We start from the raw sequence: 21930 nt of genomic DNA, 5'->3' as shown, positions 1-21930 counted from the left end.
AAAATACAGCAGTGCAGCCCTTCTAAACAAACCTACAGTGAATGAACAGAAGTTTAGATGTGTAAAAACATTCAAATGATTAAAAAGTCTGACCATATTATTTTACCTTGGTAGACTGTGCTTCACTCTGTTGCCTTTCTCTGCTTATTCAGTGTGAAAATGAAATTCTGCTGAATTGACATGCTGCCATTTGACCTGATGTTGGTTTAAGCTTTTAGAAGCTCATATCAGCCCAAGGTCACTGACAGGCAGTCAGTGAATCTAAAAATAGTACAGAAAAAAAAAGAGATTAGGCTTTACTTGGGTTCAGATTATTCAAAACAAGCAGACAAGAATTTAGAGAAAGCAAAATTGTGTTTATCATCTGATTGATCAAATCACTTTATTAAATGATACAATTTACATCTCTGGTGTACATTCTCAAATAAAGTGTCTTTTGCAGTGAACAAAAAGCCTTTAGAAATGAACAGCCTCTTATAAAGACAATGCAGCCTTTTGTGACTGAGCAGAAATGCAATGTGAATAGATATTTGGTTGCATTAAAGGGAACCAAAATGAAAACAATTATGAACAATAATCGTGATTGTCATCATCTACTGTAACTGAAGAAAGTAAATTTTTAGTTCTACTATGTATTCTAATCCTTTCCATAGTAACAGAAACAATGGAGAGTAAACAGAAGAACCACATTTAATATATCAAGATGTTTTTTTTTCCCATTTATTGAACAGATCTGTGCATTCAAAAACAAATGTAAGAAATACTTGTATTAATATATTCAGAACTCACACTCAACAGTTACAAATATTTGTGATAGAAAGATGTTTTGCTAGTGGAGGAATAGGGTGAAGAAGAGTGAGTGATGCTCTGTGGTTATTCATAAAGCTGTGTATGCATTACCATTTGAATTAGTGGTCTGTAGTCTGGGCCTGCTGCTTCCATTGAAATCAGTTCATTGTCTCAATCTGGTTTTGGCCTGATTTCTTTTGTAAACAAGGCTACATGATCTGTCTTGCTTCCATGCGTCTGTCTTCTCACTAATAATATTTAAAATGTTTGTTTCTGTCTATGTGGCAGTGGAATAGACCTCAAAAATAATCAATTTCCCACAGATTTCTTAAAAATAGGCACCTGAGTGGAGGTTGTATATGCTTTATCAGTGTTGCTATTGAGGGAAATTCTATAGGATGAACTTATCCCATATTAGACATGAGAGAATCCATATAGGAAGGAGATCTAGCAAATTTTCAGTAGCAGGAAAGAAGAATCCGTAGAAGATTACATAAAACACCCAAATTAATCTATGATAAAATGCAAATTCATAAGAAACTCAGCACCATTAATTCTCACGTTCATAGAAGTACTTACTGATGAATCCCTTCTTATCAATAGAAGAAAATTGTCATGTTTTCTTTTATTTTTTTCTTGGGACATTGAAAGAAAGTTAGTGATTCTGTCTGAAGTTCTCTTCTTCTGTTGTTCTTAAGTGCTTGGTGCCTACTTGGGTGTTTTTTGCAAAGCCTGATCCTGAAGTAAGACTTCCTAAACTGCCATGTGATCACAACGTTAAATCCCTCCTAAAAGCATTCTATTTCTCAACTTTTTTGAAATATAAAAATTTAGAACAATTTTTGACAATTTTGAATTGCATGTACCAAAAAATTAAGCAGACTTTTTTTTTCCTAAGCACTCAATTTCTTCTTCTACACATGACCTCAGTATTCATAACATTATTTTCAGTGAGACTTCAAAAGACAAACTCTCGATTATGAGAATTAAAATACTTGCTTTTGGTTAAAAAAAAAAATCTTACTGCAACTCATTAATCTAGTTTCTAGTTCAGTAGTGTAAAGGATGCCGTTTCAAACAAAAATCTGAACTTGTCTTGATACAGGGAATCATTTTTATTATTATAATACATACCACAGTTCAGCAAAATACGTAAGCATTGAATAATTTTCAGAATGTACTCGTTCTGTAAAATACATGTACACTAACATTTATTGAATACCTAAGACTTTAATGACTTACAAACGTAACTGCTAGATATCAATTATGCTGAAATCAGGTGAAAGCTTACATGTACTTCTAGGAAAATAGGCCTGGATCCAAACGCATACTCTTAAGGAACTACTACAGTCCCAATGGTTTCGGGGGCAATATTCCTAGTAGTGATGGAAAAAGGGCATTATGGAGTGCTGCAGAGAAAAATGTCATGTTTGTTTTATGTGGCAGGAAAACTTATTCTAACTATGTAACTAACTATGTAAGTGTATGACTCTCAGGTGCGAAGTTCATTTTCAGATACACCATGGCAGCCTTGTTCATGTAATGTTTCTAAATCATCTTTGTTCTACATATTCATAAGTTATGGAATGAGTTTCTAAGATGCTATAGCAATATGACTCAAATTTAAAGATTTATAGCTTCCATGTCTCCATTTCCTGATTGGTCAAAAGGATCAGTTGATTTCAAAGAGTCTTATATTTGACTAGAGAATTACTGCCACCTTAAACTCCTTGAAGGTATCTTTTTCTCACAGTTAGTTGCTCCTACAGGAAATTTCAGTTCAAATGAACTTGGTTTACTTTTTTCTTTTCTTTATACTAATTATTTCATAATTTCTATAATGGAAGACTGTTTGCAGATGGGAATATTTTGTAGTATGTTATTTCTTAGATATATATCTGTTTTAGTTCTTTCTAATCTAACCACTTTAAGCAGAGCTGACAACTTTTTTGAAAATAGGGATAGTTAACAGTGTTTCTGTAGTAGTTGTGGTTGGCTGTGCCCATCAGATCCTTGGAGAATGCCCCAAAAAATGAGGAGGATGCAGAGAGCTTTGTAAAGCTTGGAGTATTCATTTAATGCCTTAACAACATCTAAACTACCCATAAGCTTGCAATGCGTATATTTTTAGACACACATGATTATTGTTTAAATAAGCTGTAAATGCAAGGTATTTCTCATTAGCAACAATTATTTGCCATCTCTTCAGACCCATCAAGATAACTCTAGCCAACTGTCCAAATATTTGACATATAGACTCACACCATTGTAACACATATCATAAACCCTCTTTCACAAACCGCCTTCTACACAGATACTGTGCTTGATGAACAATTTACGTTCATCAACCTCATGTTCACAATCAACTTAATGTTTTTGAACTGAGAATACAAATCAAAAGCCTTCTAAACATTGAGCTACCTAGATACTACCTAGATATTAAGAATAACTACCCAGCCAGTCAGCTGTAAATGTTCAGCGAGTAGTGCATTTCACAGAGGAGTAAATGCTGTTCCAGACTCCCACGTGAGTTTATTACAAAATTGCCTTACTATCCAGTTTAAATACAACCTAAACACTTTCATCATCCCTTTTGTTGTTATTCAAGTATCATGGTACTGGTCTCTGTTGTTAACACCTTTCTTCCTTTGTATTCAGATTGCTCAGTTAATTACAACATGTAAAAATTCACTGAAACAGTTATGAAATCAATCTGAAATGTACAACTGTAAAACAAGCATATGCCTCCATGTTGTAGAAATTCAGGTACCATGAGCACAGATGTATTTTAAACGCTACCATCGAGTAACTATTCACTTATTTACTTTGCTAGCTCTTTTGTAAAATGAAGTGAAGAAATCTTAAGACCAATAGTCTAATGTTCCTCAACCTTCAGTTTTCACTGGAACTTTCTCAAGGCTGGTTCTATCCAGTAATCTGGAACTCGAGTATCTAACACATCCAGAAAACCTGCAAGATCCTGTAAAATACTTCTTGCCTTTAAAATGCCCTCGTTTTAATTTCTTTTTTCTTTTCCACATTAACTTAACTGCAAATGCTTGTACAGTCTCCATCTAACTCCTTTCTGAATTTTTGTAATGAGGACATTGGTTGTCCCACCTTCATTCTCATCTCACCCCCAAGAAATATGCAATTTTCCCCTTTTACATACAGAACTATCTTAGGTTAGGTGTAAAACTGAGTCTATTCTAGCTGCTGCTAGCCCTGAAGTCATGTGAAAACTGTGCTCCGTTCAGTCTTGCCTCCTCATTTCTTTAGTTCAGAGATGGTGAAGCCAGCAAGAAACTTTCCTTCTCCAACTCAAATCTAAAACTTGTGAAGTTGGAAGAAGGGAAAATATGCCAGGCCCTTCTGCTGTTCATGTTGGACGCCTCCATCCCCTTGGCTGTGGATTGTAGTTTGAATCAGCTGTTGACAAGCCATAGTCAGACCTGGAATCCATGGACATTATATCAGGATCTGTTTGGGACCGCTGACTGCAGAAAGCATACTGCTGCTGAGAGCCAGCCTGTGTGGTGGCATTTGACACAGACAGGGTGCTTTTTCGGGCTGATGTAACACCCGATTGCTTCCCTCCTAATAAGGCTAGGCTAGCACTTGGGACTGGAGGCTCATAAGAAACTTTTTGTTTCCATTCATCTGGCGGCTCAGGAAGTGTTTTCCTGTGTGCAGCTGATACTACATTAGCAGCAATGGATTCCTGCATATTTTGTGGCCCAAAAGCTTCATCCACTAGACCAAGAGGGGATTTTGCTGCTGCTTCCCAGGGAGTCAGTCTCTTGACAGGCTTGTCAGCTGCTGTGTCTGGCTTGCTGAAGTAGTCAGGGGCAGGCTGAAATATAAGAAGAGAAGTGGGAGATGTGGCTCGAGAAATGAATGAAGGTTTCCCAGGAAGTGATAATGAACGTCCACTGCTTCTTTCCTAGGAAAACAAAACACCAAATATGGATGAAGTCATTAAACAAGAAGAGCAGAAGCTTCTTTTCCTCAGTGGAACAATAAACTCTGTAAGCACGTGGCATCCTAGCAATCCTGTTTTATATCTACTTTTTAGTATTTTAATTTAATGAAAAGAGATGAGGTATGAAAAAGGAGGTAAAGAATCAAGAAAGAAAGAGCAAACTGCATTTCTTAGAAAAGTAAATGAACCAAAGGCAAGCTTTTGTTACTGAAAAGGTACAGTTCTGTTAGCAGCGGTTCAGCTTTACTTCCATCTCCACTACTTAGCTAGTATGTGTTGGTCTGAAAAAAACCTCATTTTGATAATGATAAAGGAAGTCGTGTTGCAACAGTTCTTTGTGTGTTTTCATGCAGGCGCAGACTAATTTACTTACAGGTTCTGTCTAGGACATCTGTCCAAGAGCATATCTTTGGCAGTCTCCTTTAAAGAAAGACATTTCTTACTCTGGAATTATTAAACTTTGGATGAGGTGGGTCAAAGAAGAACGCACAAAATTAAAAATGTTAATGTAGTCATTTCCTTAATACCTTTACAGGACACTAACCTGGCTTCTTTAGAAAGCAGTGCCCTCAAAATTTCAGAACATTCTGACCCATTTATGGGAGCAATCCATTCATATCTGACAAATCCTAATCTTCTTAGTAATGCAGCACTTTGAAACAGCAACTCTGTTTGTGAGAAGGTCCTGCCCACAGCAGTCTTCATTTGGCATACAAAACAGCCTTTTCCCCAAACCAGATACGTTCTTTGTATTGGACAAATCACATTGTTCGTACCAAGAGTGGTCACTCAAGTAATTGATTTACACCCACTGATTCATATCCTGAGGTTTAAATGTCTCTAGCTCTGAAATCTGGTGTGAAATTCCAGGCTCTGTTGACAAAGGCTGTGCTAAAATTTCATTGTAACAATGTTGATGTATGTTAATTTTCCTAATTCGCTTCCAAAACTTTTAATTTTGAGAATATGATCCAGATGTCAGTCAGTGAGTGCCTGAGCATATGAGGAAAAGTTTATCCAGCAATAGTTCACATAGCAACTTTGTGTCTTACAGACTTTTCCAGCATAGGATCTTAATTTAATTAATTAAAAAATTAAATGACCTCTACTCCACATGTGCTTTTATGTTGTGTTTTAATGTAAGCTTGTAAATGAGAGATAGTGAGAAAAAGACTACTGATTGCATTATTTTCAGTCAGTTTGTTGGTGCGTAGTTGAATCTGTTAAAAGTGTATAGTGACACAAAGAGATCATGTAGTGATAGCTTTGACAAGATTCACAACTTATGCTTTACAATAGGACTATCTTTTCACCACTTAGCCACAACCAGCTGTTCCCATTTTGCGGTTCCAGAGAGGAAATTCCTAATATTACCAATCCTACCACCACATCCTTCTGGTACATTTTCTTTAAGTTCTACATTTAACTGCAAGAAGTACTTAGGTTTGGGCAAACTAACAGTTAATTTTTAAATCTTCTCTTTAATGCTTGATCACATCATGGTTTAAGATGTGGTCCTATCAGCAGACTGCAAACTGGTAGCATGTAAAAAGCAAAAATGTTTGGAAGGTGAATGAAAGAATATGCAGAACATATTTTTTTTCCACACAGATGAAGTGATATGCCATCAAGCATGAGTTAACCTCTTCCAGATTTTTGCCTAAGGAGAGGGATTCGTACTTCCATAGAAAATAAAAATCCAGGTCCCAGATAGGCCTATCTGAATACTTTTCTTTCCTCTAATGTATTGCAATTTATTTCTTCACTGAATCTACAAAAGTAGCTTCTTCAGCATGTCTGAATAGTGCCTTTTAAGTTATCAGTAACAATTTTTTTTAAGGTATGAAATCGAAGTAAGCATGTAAAGTGAGGTACAGTTTCTATTACAAAGTAATGTAATAACCAGAGCCACAAAACTAAGAAGATAGGATTGTACTGAGGGATGAAATAAGTTGATCAAACAGGTTCTGCTAGTTAGCCTACCTGTCATAATTGCTTTCTGAGTGGTTCTAGACTGTAGTCTGTGCTGAATAGGAAAGCCTCTTAATGGAGATTCCAAGCCCTGCTAGTAGTACTTCATGGGATTCCAGAGATGCAGAGGGAAATGATAATGTAGACAGAACTGTTATCACTGAATGTTGCTGACATTTCAAGGCAGGTCAGATGAAATGCTCTGTGTAGTCTGTTATGTTTAGAGAAAACTTCTGGTTTTCACCAAGTGGCAGAGCTATCTTTTAGGCATAACTATCAGTAATAAAGCAGGAGCTAATTTTTCTTGACAGTTTGATTAGAGAATTGTGAGTTAGGAAAAGTATTTCTGTATTTTGTCAGATAAGCCATTCTACTATTTTACAATGGCAGAAGCTTGTAAAAGCAGCAATACAGTAGCCAAAATTAAATGTGGTGAGTTCTGGAGTTCATTAGCACAAGTTACCACTTGTACTTGTATGTATGCCTATATAGAAGTTACCACTGTATCAGACTTGACAGATAATCTAAATCAGTAATGAAAAATAAAATAATATTTTGCGATGCTGGAAAGTGTTCTAGGAATTCCTTGTTATTATAAAAGGCAAAGGAAGGGAACTGAGACAGCAGATCTAGATGAATTCCTAGAAAAATTCTCAGCGTGAATCGATCAATGCAGTATAAAGGGACTAGCACAGTTTGGACAAACTTGAAAAAGAATGCTTTACTGCCTTGAGGATCTTAATTTGGAAGGCTTCAATGAACAAATGTTTGTACTTCAAGTCATATCTGTCCACAGCACCTGCATTCAGACATGTTGATAATCTGGAGAGTATTGTATTTGCTTTGTAAGGAAAAAATCAAATAGCGTGAGAAACTTGCATGTGAAAGATTTTATTCTCATAGGAATTATCTTTTCTCATTTTAGTTCTGAGTTTTTTCTTTTTTTTTTTTTTTTTTTTTTTTGGTAGTGTGGGTCTATATTTGACAAGAATGTTAGGTCTTGATGGAAGATAACAGTCAGTAAAGCTGGAGTGTGAGTAGCACTTTGGGAATGAGGTTAGTTATACTAAAATTACTTGAACTCGTTTTCTTATTTCATTTTTAACTTTAGTAATGCTCTCAGGGATAAAATGACTACATAAGAATCCAAGTAGTTCATACCATCTCATAGATGAACAACATTTCCTTAGCTACCAAAGAAATGTACCCAGTGATGATCACTCTAGTAGATGAAAATGTCTGTGATAAATTTTTCCAACAAAATTTGGTTTAGGTTCCCAGGTGACTTGGAGTAACAGTTTACCTGGGCAATAAGAGATCATTCCAATTAATTTGGAATAAATTATTTCTTTAAAAATTGATAAGTATGCTTTTTTTCTACTCTAGAACCCCAAGAATAGCTATTTCAGGTCTTGTCTATTTTGCCAAACTATTTTTTACACTGATTTCAGTTTGCTGGAGTAGTTTATGCATTTTTTCATTGGACTCTTGGATCTCACATAATCATGTTAAGTTCTAGACATCATTTTATAGCTATTAATATTAATAGCTATTGTCAGAGATTTAACTAAGATGGAAAAATAGACCAGGTGACAAAAGTCTGATTTCTCTTGCCCATGTGGGCAGCTTTGTTAGGTGCAAAGTATCTTTCTTGGAAACTAGACACAATGAATACAGTGCATGCACTCAGTGAGATCTTTATCACAGAAGGTAATCAACGATTGCTGCATTCTGGATGGATGTTCAACCTGTATCCGAATGACAGCAACAAAGTTCCCTCTGCAAGATGAAAATGATGAACTATAGTATTTGTTTTGGTATTCCAATTTTATTTTAAAATTTAATTTAGGAAAATTAAATAGGAAAATCACTTTGGGCCTGAAGCAATTTGCCAAGTTTTGTGAAGTGACTGCACCTTGAAGCAGAACCTTTTGAATTCAGGATTCATTTGTAATTCTTGTGGCTCTTCCACAGAAAATCATTCAATTTCTTTCATCACCCATGAAAGAAATAAAGCAATTGCATCGGTTATGTGCACTGTGCCATAATGCCTCAGTGTTTACCCTAAGGAGGAGGAATTCAGTCTCTAAGATAACTCACTGATAAGATTGCTATGGTTGTATCTATTGCAATGCAAGTAACTCAGAAGCGTGCTGCACAGCAGATTTTTGTGCACTTGATTAAATAATCAATAAACATCACATAGTGACATACTACTGGAATAATCTAAGTAGTCTAATATTTGTCTATACCTACCCCAGCTTTATTCTGAAATTTTTATAATCTTTGGCATATTTCCATACTTAAAATACTTCTGGAAAAATAAGATTTTCCTTCAAAATGAATGTCTCAAATGTAAGAACTGAGATATGGTTAACATTGCCTTTAATTCTTATTATTGGTTGTGAAGTTCCTAGACTGAAAATCTAGGTGTGAAAATCTCTAAACTCATAGCAGACCACATTTGATATTCATAAACTGATTTCTAACATACTGTGAAACCAAGGCAACATTTAATCACCAGAATTCATCATTCCTTTACTAGACAGCAGTGGCCAGGCATGGTGATGCTTTAATCCCTTTCTATTAAATATGTTAAAATAGGTCTTTTGACATGCATACACTAATAAGAATGCATAAACCTTTGGTCATAAATGAGACAGAGGCAAAACAGACAGAGGGAAGTGCAAATGGAGGAAGGTTATTCTATCCCATCACTGTAAAATATAAGAAGATTATAAAAAGAGGGGTAAGGATCTTCTATTCTTCTTCTCACAGTCAAAAGAAAAGGGAAGGAAAAGTGATGTGATAGCAGAATTATTAAATTATCACACACTGTATTACTGTACTCTTTTTGTAAAACATTAAAAATAATACTGTACCAGAACACAAGATGTTGTTAGGCTACAAAACAAAAGGGAATGCCATACTGTGATTAACTTGCGTTCGTCTATTCCTCCTTCTGAGAAAAGGCAAGGCTTTTTCTACTGTAGCTATTAAAGGGAAAATGATTCCTGGATGTCAATAAAAGGAAAGGCAGTTCAGAACTGTCCGTTGTAGCCATAGAACACTAGCAAGAGCTGCTGACCAGGTGTCTGTGCAAAAAGATTCAAGCTAATGCTGGTTAAAAAAATGCAAGATGTTTATAAACTGGTGAGTGAAGGATGCATTTATTGTAAGCATTGTTAGTACTTAAGAGTTGTGTATTAATAAGTAAAACTAAAATAAATGTAGTATGATTGACTTAGGTTTCTAAATCATTAAGGCATTTTTATTTTTTCTTTTCATTTTAATCATGAGGCTTAAGCAAGTTCAAATCAGAGTTAAAGTTAGCATCTGGTTAATGTTTACACTGAAGGGGAACAAAGGAAAAGGAAGTGGTTAAAACAATTGGCTGCTGTGGAATGACTCTGTCTTTATAAAAGTTGAGGGTTACGTTTGTCACTTTGTTTTTTATTGATTTGTAATGGCTACTACAGTTAGAGAACATTGAGAAGATGGTAGGACAAAATAAATAATACCTGATTTAGACATATATATATAGTTTCAATTCTTTCATTCTTTCCAATTTTTTGAAGAACAAGCATTTCAGATTTTTAATTTGACCAATATATAGAAAGAAGACATTACTAAGCTTATTTTTGCTTTTTTTTTTGTCTGAAAGCATTTAAGATTTAAACTTTATATAGTGAAAAAAACAACTTCTTTGAAATGCTGCCAACTTTGCTGTAAATGCCATGGCTACTTTACAATGTAACTACAGTTTTTATTTTTTTAAAAAGGGAATAAAATTAAAAATGCTGGAAATAATTTGTAGCAGGCAAAATGAAACTAATAAAATTGGAATGCAGCATTTTGGTCCTTGGGTGTTGGAATGGACAGTTTATTTCCCTTAAGGAAGAACATTTGCTGCCATCTTCTGGACTTAAATATTATACAATTCCCAAGGCCTTAGAGCACGAAGCCTTGCTTCCTTTTGAATAGAAGTTTGAAAACAAGTGCAAAGTTGGTCTCAGTTTCTTACATTTCTATTTTGTATGGACGACAAAAGCGTTTAATATTAAGGGAAGGTTACTGATATTTTTTCTAAAATGAAATCAAGTAAATACTGAATTTATTGTACTTCTTGGAGATGGTGGCATTGTTTCTTCTGAACATTTCCAAGTGAAAAGATAATTTATCCTGGTCCATATAATTTCCTTATGAAATCTTTCAAACCAAAATCCTCTTTTTTGTGGTTATTTTTCTTATTTATTTCATCTCAAATGATTCAGCCCCCTGAATTACATTTTAACCGAGTGAACCCGTGTGGCTCAATCACTTCAAAGAGTGAAAATAGGAAAAGAGGAAAGAAAAGAAAAAAAGGCATACAGATGCAAAAAAATTCTAGACTCCTTTTCCTTTAAAAGTAGTACTGCTTTATGCTTTAGAACTGCTTTGAGACTGATCTTTGAATCTGAAGCGTCTCATACATCTAATGCTTGCCTATCTATGTCCAGACCAAGCAGTCCAGTAATTTTAGGTAACACAGGTTCATCAGGAATGTGAGGCTCAATAGGAATGCCTTATCTGTTTCCCAGTTCCTGCAGTGTCCTGCTCTACCTGTGAGACCTGCAGGCTATGTGTATTTCCACAGACTGGAGAAGCCACTGAGGTGTATCATAGCTCTGGCACTTGTTGTGCAGCTGTGTTTTCGTTCACAAAAAGTTCTGTGTGTAGACATATGATGCATATCTGTCTTCACAACACTGGGTCTGAATACTGGGCTCTGCACAATCACTGTTAAGGACTGAGGTGTGCTTCACATCACACCTGCCTCTTGACATAACTCAAGACCTCCTGTTGGGCCAAAGCATCTTTGAAAGGGAAAACATCTGAACGGAATATACTGGGCAAGAATAATTTCAGCAGAGTGGAAGAAACCAGCAAGTGAAGGACTGAGGAAAGTCTGGCCAAAACAAAATTACACAATAGTAATACTTGATACAGAAGGAAAACTGTATTCAGGACTGGCTTGGAGAGTGATGAGGTTAGGTAAACTATGTGCAGGGTTGCCAACCACCAGAGGCTGCCCATGTCCCCACTTGTTGACACCTGGCTGTCGTACTGGCCAAGTTTCATAGGCTTTGATGAGAAACTTAAGGAATAGAAAATTGACCTGTTTAGTTTGCAATTAGGCTATGAGGAGGAGGCCAGGCCAAGAAAAAAATAGAACGAAATGGGGCCATGAAGGTATACCTGGGGAAAAGAGCCTGTGTTTACTGCTGTGTACTTTGCTTCAGAACTCCAGAAAAATTTCTTCCCCAGAGGGATGGAGTGTGCCCTTCCTTGATCTCACTGATGTCAGAAAAAACTTAAGAGCCCCACTGGAAAGTGTGCCATCCTCCTGGTGCAGATTCACAGCCAGGTGTCAACAAGTGGGGGCATGGGCAGCCTCTGGTGGCTGGCGACCCTGCACATAGCAGGGGGTTGAAACTAGATGATCACTGTGGTCCTTTTCAACCCAGGCCATTCTAGGATTTAAGTAGCATGATGGCAATTGGTGGTCCAAGCCATGCTGGAGGACCCTGCTGGTAACAGTGACGTGTATGATAGTATTTTGAGGCTTGGTTTGTTCTAAAAAAAACCCTTTGGATCTTAAACACAAAGTTACCTTGAAGCAATGGAATTAAATATGGAAGATAAGTATTCAAAAATTATGAAATGTAAACATAATTGCCCAGTGCATACAAATTTTTATTAAATTTTAGCACCGCTGCCTCATCCAGTGCAGTTTTAGCATTTCTTTTAGCAAATTGTATGGTAATGTAACAAAGTAACATTACACTATTGTGGGAAAGGCATTTTCACTGTCTGGTCATTGAGGATTCCCTTTTCTGGAATTCCACCTGGAGAAGTGTAGTCTGTGAACATTCACAGACTGTTAAGGAGAACTATGCTTTTGCACAGTGACTGGTTCACATCCTATTGGCCTTGATGCTAAATGTCTTGAACTGGGAAGCTAATGCTAAGGAGCATCCTAATACCAATGCCTCCATCTTCATTTACTCATTCGTGCAGTAGCGGAAAAACGAATTACAGCTTCTGAATCAACTAAATGCAAACTAAAAAAGCTTTGTGGAAATAAGTCATTCAGCATGAAGAGCATACTTCGAAGAGCTTGTGTTATATAAGGGATGGTGCTATGCACAAAACAAGGTCAATACAAATTAGTGAAGGGCTGTTCATTAGGTGAGTGGTACCATTGTCTGCCCTAAATTGAGTTGGAAACTCTATGAGAAAAAACAATGGCAGGCAAAGTGTTACTTTTGCAGCAATGTATCTTTCAATTGTCTGGAATTACCTTTTCAAGATGTCAGTCTCAAACCATAAGAAAGAATCAAGGATTCTTCAAACAAGTTTGAAAACTCTTTGTCCTGATATACTGAATAACCTGCTCGCAAAGCCCTCATCTACTTAGTCCATCTGTACGCATGGTTCAGTAAGTTATTTTTCTCAGAGCTGTTTCCTCAGCTTACGGGAGCATACGGTTACTGTTATACAGAACCACCGCATAACTTTGTGATGGTTTCACATGCATTGAAATTAAAAACTGTTTGTCAAGATCGTTACAAGCAAGAATAGATTTTTTTCCTCTGGAAACTACAGAGCACCAGGAGAATTGATTAGCATCTTATATAAAAGTCTTTGCCTGCCTTACTCAAGGATGCTGACAGTTAAACTACAGAAACATCATTCTGTGGTTAGCCCTAGCTTGTAAAACAAGAGCTCAAATCTGTTTCTGTAGTGAACCTTCCAACACAGTATTTCCTTCAGCTTCAGGATTACTTTTTAATCATCTGATAAAAATCCTGAAGTTCTTTCTGGAGTAAGGCTCCAGCCTAAAAAGCACTTGTCAAGCATAGCTCTTGAATGATTCCAGCTCCTCCCAACTGTAACAACACACAGAAGTAATGTTTATGATCAAGAGCAGTTCTTGTCACGGGTACTATGAACTTGTGAAGGTGGCACCAAGTAAATACCAGGCTCACATATTTTCCCAAGAAACATTTCTACCAGCAGTAAGTTCAAAGAATCTGAATCCACAGTTTTTTTTAATATCTTGTCATCGAATTTCTTCTTTGTATAACATTTCTCGTTCAAACTGAGCAGATTCATTTTAAAATAGCATTTTGCCAAGCTGTGTAATTAAGGTTTGCACTTGCCATGCTGAACTCACAAAACGATCAGTGGAATCCTGGGCATTTAACTTCAGACAAAGTTGTATCATTGTATTTTGAGAAAGGTAATACTGGAAAAGTGGATCTTTTTATAACCAATCGCTTTGCATTCTGCAAGCTAGGAAATCTGGATGAGGTTCCTGGAAAAAGAGAGGAGAAAGATTTTGCAAATTGTTAGATGCAAAGATTGCTGCTGTTTCACTGGTATTTCCCTACCTCATGGTGTGCAATTCCCTGTGGAGAGGCTGGAGCAGCAGGACATTGTAAAGCTGGTCGTTTGCTGGTGTGTTGTCTTGGATACTTGGTAAATATTGCTCCTCCTAAATCATCTTGTACCGATTTCTGTTTGTGGCTGCTTTTCAGGGCTGAAGGGCACTTTACTATCTTTTATCAAAGTTTACTTTAGCATTTTTGAAGACTGTTGTGTATAGGAGCTATCTAGGATAATACGTTTATATGTATGTTGCCTCTCAGTTCAATACTCTATTGATACGGTCTGTTTTCATAAAAAGCTCGCTTTTCTCTTTTTTGCTGGGTTTGCTGCATTTCCATTCTTTCACAATTTGTAAATAGAGGAAAAAAAACATGCCCAGTGATATGAGGGAATCACTGAATCCAAGTGATCCAAGAAGAATCACTTCTTGGATCCAAGAAGATCCTAGAATCTTCTCTTGCTGCGCTGTCACTTATGAGTAACTTACCAATATGTTGCACGTACCAGCCCTTCACTTCCTAATTGCTGTAGCCTGGAGATGCCTTAGCCTCTTAGTATTTCTTCAAATACAAACACACTGAATTCTGAACATTCATTTTTGGGTGATTACTAACAGCCCTTATTAAAAACCTTATTGCTGCACGATTGCTATGGTGACAGCAAAACAGGTCACAACAGTTTTAGGGCTGGCTTTGTGTCTCAACTCTTGAACGTCTCAGGAACTTTATTCTTGAATAAAAGCAGGTATATTTTGGGTGAGTGCAATAGGACTTCAGACAAAAATGAATGGAAACTTTTTGGTGGCTGATATTGTAATGGCAATGGCTTGATCTTGTAGTGAATTGTCTACACATCTAGAAGAGAAATGGGCATTTCCTACTACACGTGTTAATATGAATGTTTTATAAAGTGCCAGTTCATAGGCCAGGAGCTTTTGATACCAGGCAGCTTGTCACTGGATGTTGTTACATCTTAGGACACTGAACTAAATAACTTCTTCCATAAGAGAGCAAAAGCAAAAGTTTAAGATGTACTTGTAAAAGATGGTATTGTTTACTCCGTGAATGTCCCTACAGAAAAGCAAACAAACAAACAAAAAAAACACAGGAAAAACAAAAAACAAAAAAACAAACAAACAACTTTGGCTATCTTTTTGTTTGTTTCATAATATGTTATCTTTTGCTGATTAGGAACTTAATAAGAGTAGTTCCCCTAGAGAAGAGAAGCTTGACAGTTCTATTTCCAGTAACCACATTTTGTTTACTTTTGTAACAAAAATTTAAATTCTTGTCTAAAAGCCATTCATTTCCAAAACAAAACTGTTAAATTCAGGTTTTGTAAAGAGGCCTGGAACTGGAAGAATATAAACCCTTCATTAGCATGGCTGTTTTCAAAGAAAGGCTATCTCAAAATGTGAAATCCAAACTGGTAAGTTATAATACCTCTTGTATGGACTATAATTAAAAGAAATTAAATAGATCTTTTAATGTGAGTGCATTAGAAGTATTGTTATTAGGAATGGCCTAAAATTCACTGGTAAATGTTCCCATATATGAAGCACAACCATTGCATCTTGGAAAATTATCATATTATATTAAGATAGTTCTAATGGATTTTGGGGGAGGGGGAAAAAGCAAAAATTTCTCTCTCTTTTATGGAGAAATTCAGATGTCTTCACTCCTCTCTGCAAACAGTTCATTTTCTTCCCCTTTCAGCTCTGCTTGATGTTATCTTTAGCTCTCAATTTGTACTCATGGCAATGAACAGCTCAGCGTTCCTCTAAATTTAATCTGCATCTTGAGAGATTACACTTCGTGTAAAACTGTGAATTTAAGTAGGGCAGTCTTCTGAAATATTAGTGAGAATTACAGACTTACCTGATTGATAAAAGCCTTGAAGCCAAGCTGGATCCAAGCACTATGCATGTAGAATAGTGTATGTGTAAAAAATTGATCTCAGACTCGGTCTTCGATCGGGACTTTCAAAAGATTAACTGAGTTAAGAGCACTATTGTCACTGTGGCTGTTGCTTTTAACATACTGATGCTTTAAAAAGTTCTTCTGTCATTGCTACTGGCCATATGAAATACCTGTGTTTGAATAACAGCAAAAAATCCAAATCTAATCAATAGCCAAATATTTAGCATATATTAATTTCCTTTCCTTCTGGCCAAAGTAGAGGGAAGATAGGCTAATTGCTGTATTTTATACAGCTGCCACAGAAGCTGACTTCTAGCATATAGCTGTAAATGTGCAAATAATTTACATGGTGTCCTAACTGGAATTTTGGTTTCTGAAAATGAAAAGGATACATAAATATTTTACAAGCTGATAAGTGCACACTGCTGTCCTTCAGGTGAATTCAGTTCTAGACAGATGTTTTAGGAAACTGAAATGCTCTGTTCTAATCACAGCTCTCCTCTAGTTCCCATTAACTTGACTTTTGTCTTTCTGGAGAGCTGCTTTTCTTTGGGTGAGATGGTATCTCAAATCTACCTTTTTTTCACATGCTTATAATTAGAATAATACTGCTTATTATTTCTTACTTGGAAAGTGACACACGGGCATATATTACGCTAGAAACTAGATTTCAGTAATTCACATATTTCACACAGGATGCTCTGGAGATGGTGAAAACCTCCCCAAGATACTGACCTGAGCTTGATGTGACCAGGTCACCATGCTGTGTAAGATTCTGTATCTCCTTAACAGACATGTCCATCAACCTCAAAACTGTGGTGAATGTGCAAAACTGCTAAAAATTACCTAATTAGGGAAACACTTGTGTGGTGAAAAAGTACAGAAGTGTGGTTGTAATTTAAAGTTAGAATTTAAAGGAGCGGGCCAAGTAAAAATATATAAGGCAACAAGAGGTTATCTGGAAGGAGTTAGATTTCTGTGTAGCTCTCCAGTAGCACTTCTGTTACCTTTGACAGGGTATCTTTATTCCAAGGGAGATGAGACAGAAGGAAAGGAGGAGACTGAGAAAATGAATGGGAAGGAAGGTGGGGAAAAGAAGGGAAGAGGGAAGAAGAAGTGGAAGTGGGAAAAGGGCAAGAATTGCATAGAAACAGAATTGCTAGAAAACAGATTTCCTCTAATATGTTTCTGTCTGTATATATAAGTAGAATAAAGAAAAGAAAAAAAAAAACGAAAGAAAAGAAACCCAAACAGGCAGAGAAGAAAGGGTCAAGTTTAATGATGGAAGAATAATACAGATACTAGCAGTGGAAAATAGAAGGGAGATCTCCAGAGGATTAAAATATTGCTACTCTATTTCCTGGAAAATGCAGTGTAATTCTTAGTTGAGTTTTCCAAACTCTTTTTCTTAAGATTTCCCATCACTGTTCTGAATTTTAAGAGGAAGGTGGATCACTTGGTCATTTTCTTTTAATGCAGTTAGTATTCCAATCCGGAAGTGGGAGTGGAATTTTGAAGGTCCAGAATTAAAACGAGTGATTTCTATTGACTTGATTCCAATCTGCCTTCCACATTTACAATGAAATTATTCATTTCAAACTTTATTGTGGTTTAAGTTACCATAATGAGACTGAATGTAGGTGATTTTGTTCACACTGGGGAACACCTTCTTCATCTAAATAGATAATTCTAATAGAAGTGTATTCACCATTATAATATAAAAATCATTATTTGTGTCTGTACCTAGCTGGATGGTAGTTTAAGTAAATATACCAACAGATTCTGCCACCTTTATTCACATATTAATGTTTTAATCTTTAGTGTTGCATTTAGGATGAATTTGGATAACCTTAGCTATGTGACACAACATTTTGTATGGATGTAAACAAATCTCCTTACAGAACAGCATGCTAAACTGTTAACTGTTAAATATACCTCAGCAAGACTGTGTATTTTTTTGCACTATTGTGCAGTAGGTTTCAAGACTATGGACTGTTAAGAATTTTCTACTGTAGCAGTATTTCAATCCTTATATCCAATACAAGTAAAAGGTGAAAGTGTAAAACCAGAGTAAAAAGATTAAGAGTGGGAAAAAGCACTGTAAAGCCCAAACTGAAATTAAGAAAATGTGTGTGAGACTGATAGGAAGACAAGGTAATATTTATGATTTAATGTTAAATGCTGATTTTTGAGGCATACGCTACTTTGGTTGCAAGACTCTCAATTATACATATCCCTTCATTTCTCAGTCGCTATGATTTCACAAGAAACTATTGCATTATATTGCAGCTGCAAAACCCAAAAACCCATCTCATCTCTCTAAATCAATATTTTTGATTTCGTAGTTTTTGTTATTTACTGGATTCTAGGCAAAGTTTTGTCCAAATATATGTCTGCACTTAGGATGTCAAATTTCCCCAAAATGGGAAATGTTTAACAATATTTCCCAGCTGTCATCCCATCTACTTTAAATTAGTCTTCCACAGAATATTCTTGCATCTCTTATAGCACATTCTCTGTGAAATCACAGAGGCAATTCATGATTTTGGATCACAGCTGATCCACATAACTTGCAAACTAAGCCCCTGACCGATTGATCAGATTCCTATGGAAGGACCTTTGAGCCAAGACAGATTCTGACTGAAGTTGGTGGGACTCCACGCATACCCAAAGGTATATCCTGCTGTATTCTGCTAGTGATCAGTCAGAGTCTAATACTTCACCTATTTTAGACTATGTATGTTAGTAATACATGTTATTATTAATAGCATTTAATAAGGCACTTAAAAAAAAAGAGTCCTCAAATCCCTAGGTCATTTGGACATAATTGGGGTGGGGGATAGAAATAAAGCTCTTCTCTATTAGTTTGATAAACCAAGAGTACTGCTTACTGTTGTTTCTGTTGTAGTCAACTTAAAGCAAAAACCTAGTGTCCTGCTTACTTAACACAATGGTGTCTATTTATTGCAGGTTTTTATGTGTATAAAGCATCTGATAATGTGCATAAATATGCTAGAATTTGTATCTATTTTGATTCCTTAAAAAAGTTCAAGTATTTTGGACCCAGATTTGAGGTGATACGTCTGAAGATATTACATAAGCTAAGGAATACTCTTGACACTCTTTGTGTGCCCAGCTACTACTGCAAACAATAATGCATTGCAAGCAAGATGGACACTAAGTTTTAGCTATAGTGTTTACTCTTCAATAACAGATGGCTTCCACACCTGTGCAATGACGCCAGCTTTCTTTGCTGAAAATTTTGGCCTCGGAGCAGTAAACAAAGAGGATGTAGTGGATTCTGGCTTAGAAAATGCAGAATAGCCTGTCGGCATATATGATTCATTTACTGGGGTGGAGGCATTTGATTGGTACGATGGTTGCGAACTGTAGGCTGGCACAGAGTACACTGAAGATGCCCGGACGTTTGTAGGAGATGCAGAACCAGGCAGTCGTAAGGGTGTAGCTTGCTTTGAAATGGGCAACTTTGGTATCTGCTTAATAGCTAGACTTTCCTTATTACTAGGAGGTTGAAAAGTAAATAACGATGCATCAAGTTGATAAGGTTGATGTTTCATAATATCCAAAGCATTGAGACCTTTCTTAGGTTTTCTTTTGGTGTTTTTAGTAGCAGCAGTGGACTTAGGGAAAGGCTTGGTGGCAGCAGGAGGATAAGATGGACTATGTATGGGATTATAAGCAACAGGTGGAGGTGCTCGGACATTAGATGAATATTTCCAAGAAGCTGGTAAAGATGGAGTTGGAGATGAGGCTCGTGCCATGTTTGCTTGCACAGTTTGTGAATCAACCACATACTTCTCCATTCGAGAGTGTCTTCTGGCAAATAATTGTGCTCCTTTTCCCCTCATCTCTGGCGGCATCTCAAAGGGTTTTGTTTCTCCAGCACTTGGGGTGGTTGGTGTCTTGGCTGGGTGGTTTGGACTAGCTAGGTTTGCCTGTGGCCCTTTGAAAGGACCTGATAGGTTGAGAGTATTCGGAGGATTGGCAGAGGGAGAATGAGGGTACTGTGGGGATTTGAGTGGTGCAGGGTATGCTGCCTGCGGTGAGGCTGGAGCTGGGAAAGAAGGAGCCTTGTTAGAAGCCCCAGCTGGTGACCAAACGGGTGAAACTGGGGTACCAGCAGCAGGAGAGACCTTGAGGGAAGGCTTTGGAGCAGTAGGAGGAGGGGCCTTTTGCTTAGATGCTTGACTCTGCATGAAATTGCAAGCTTCTGCTCCCAAACTGAGGTAGTCTTCTTCAGGTCCTGACTCAAAACCAGCTCCAGAACCTTTTTTGCCTTCTGCATTGTGTACAAGGGACAACAGGGCAGGATTTGGACTTACTTTGGGTGCTTCTTTGAAAGAGAACATAGGCTTTGATGTGCTCCTTCTCTTTGCTTCTTGCAGTATCCCAGTTCTTTTGGCTGGCACTGCAATCCTCTCATCTCTGGATGCTATGCGTTCGGTTGGCTCTGTGTGTGACCAGAGAATTGGCGCAGCTTTGCTTGCTGCAGGAGCTGATAGAGGTCTGTATAAAGCCTCTGGTGGTGGGCTGATAGAGCAGTAGGGAGGTGGTGCTGGTAAATCTGAAAGAGGACTAGTGACATTTCTCGTGGGTGAAAATGGTGCAGCTGCTCGGTTTTGAACCCCGAAAGGGAAGGGTTTAGCTGTTCTGTTCAAAGATGCTGCTTTTTGAGCCTCAGAAGACTGAAAAGAGAGGCTTGTGTCTGGTGCTAAGCCAAACCCATTTTGTTGTACAATTTTACCATCATTCTGGTTCACATCTGCGTAGCTTTTGCTTATGCAGGGTTGCTGTCTTAACATTTCTTCCTCTTTTGTTTGACATGCTGAGGAGCTTACTTTCTGGAAGTTCTCTGACACCGTGACTTCCCTTTGTTCCTCTGCATGCACTGTGCGTGCCTTCATCTCCTCTTGCTCAGCTGTAATCTGATCCATCCTCTGCCGTCTCCTGGCAAACATGAGGGCTCCTTTACCTGTTGTCTCTGGAAGCGTCTGCATCTCGTCTCCACTTTTTGTCTTCTTTTCAACCTCAAGTAAACCACTGTCCCAATCAAATGTCACAATCTTCTTGTCGTTGTCAATGTCAGAGAAGAAATCTTCATCTATTTCTGACTCACTTGTTGCAAGTAAACTCACTTCAAAAGTATTTTCTTTGTCTCCGTCTTCAACTTCACCTTCTTCACCCTCGTCTTCGTCACGTTCCAGCTCCCCAGTCCCGTAGCTGACTAAAGTATATTTCCTCGCCCTTTGCCGACGCTTCTTGAACATCAACACCCCCTTGGAATTGGGGTTGGGAGCTGCCGTCAGCAGCAATGCAATACTTTTACATTTAGATTTGGCTTCTTTAACCTGCTTCTCTGACAGGCTCTCACTTCTCCGGAGTCCTGTGGAAAGAATCAACATGCAAGTTTAATTGCATGCAGCCCACAGAAATAGATGCAGTTTATTAGCAAGTGGTTATGCATCTGTCTGTAGTGGAGTTTGCATACTGCCTCTCTCCCTCATATTAAAACATTTCTTTTCTTGTGCATGGAGGGATTGTTATGCATAAGCTTTGCCCGCAATAACAACTGTGGTACAAATTCCATATCCAGCATTCCTTCCTTAGGGCCACACCCAGAGAAGCTCGAAGGCTACATCACTTTCTTTACTTCAACAGGAATGGTAGGTGTGTCTTCTAATTTTCACAATTTTCATTCCCAGCAGTCATCTCAGCAGCAATAGGAAGGCAGTATTTTCTCATTTACTCAATTTCTGTGATCTGGTGTTTAGCAAGTGTTTGACCACAGTTGCTAGGCTTACAGCAGATTCCCAG

At 37.3% G+C, this 21930-nt stretch overlaps 1 protein-coding gene across 2 annotated transcripts in view; it reads right to left on the bottom strand.

The window, feature by feature from the left end:
* Positions 1-351: 351 nt before the first annotated feature.
* Positions 352-21930, bottom strand: part of SYNPO2 (synaptopodin 2) — an 86264-nt gene continuing 64685 nt past the window's right edge. The window contains exons 4-5 of one of the 2 annotated variants that reach the window (XM_042811915.1): positions 19323-21499; positions 352-4732 (exon numbers count right to left, since the gene is read on the bottom strand). In XM_042811915.1, the coding sequence (XP_042667849.1) occupies positions 4169-4732; positions 19323-21499 (2741 nt within the window). In that variant the 3' untranslated portion in view covers positions 352-4168. Of the gene's footprint in view, positions 4733-9986; positions 14103-19322; positions 21500-21930 lie in introns of those variants that run through there. The other variant, XM_042811917.1, reaches the window with a different exon arrangement.

This window comes from Centrocercus urophasianus, unplaced genomic scaffold (assembly GCF_019232065.1).
Source record: "Centrocercus urophasianus isolate 14NV4802_14NV808 unplaced genomic scaffold, USGS_Curo_1.0 seq_13, whole genome shotgun sequence".
NCBI lineage: Eukaryota > Metazoa > Chordata > Aves > Galliformes > Phasianidae > Centrocercus > Centrocercus urophasianus.
This window is presented reverse-complemented; position numbering and strand designations above follow the sequence as displayed.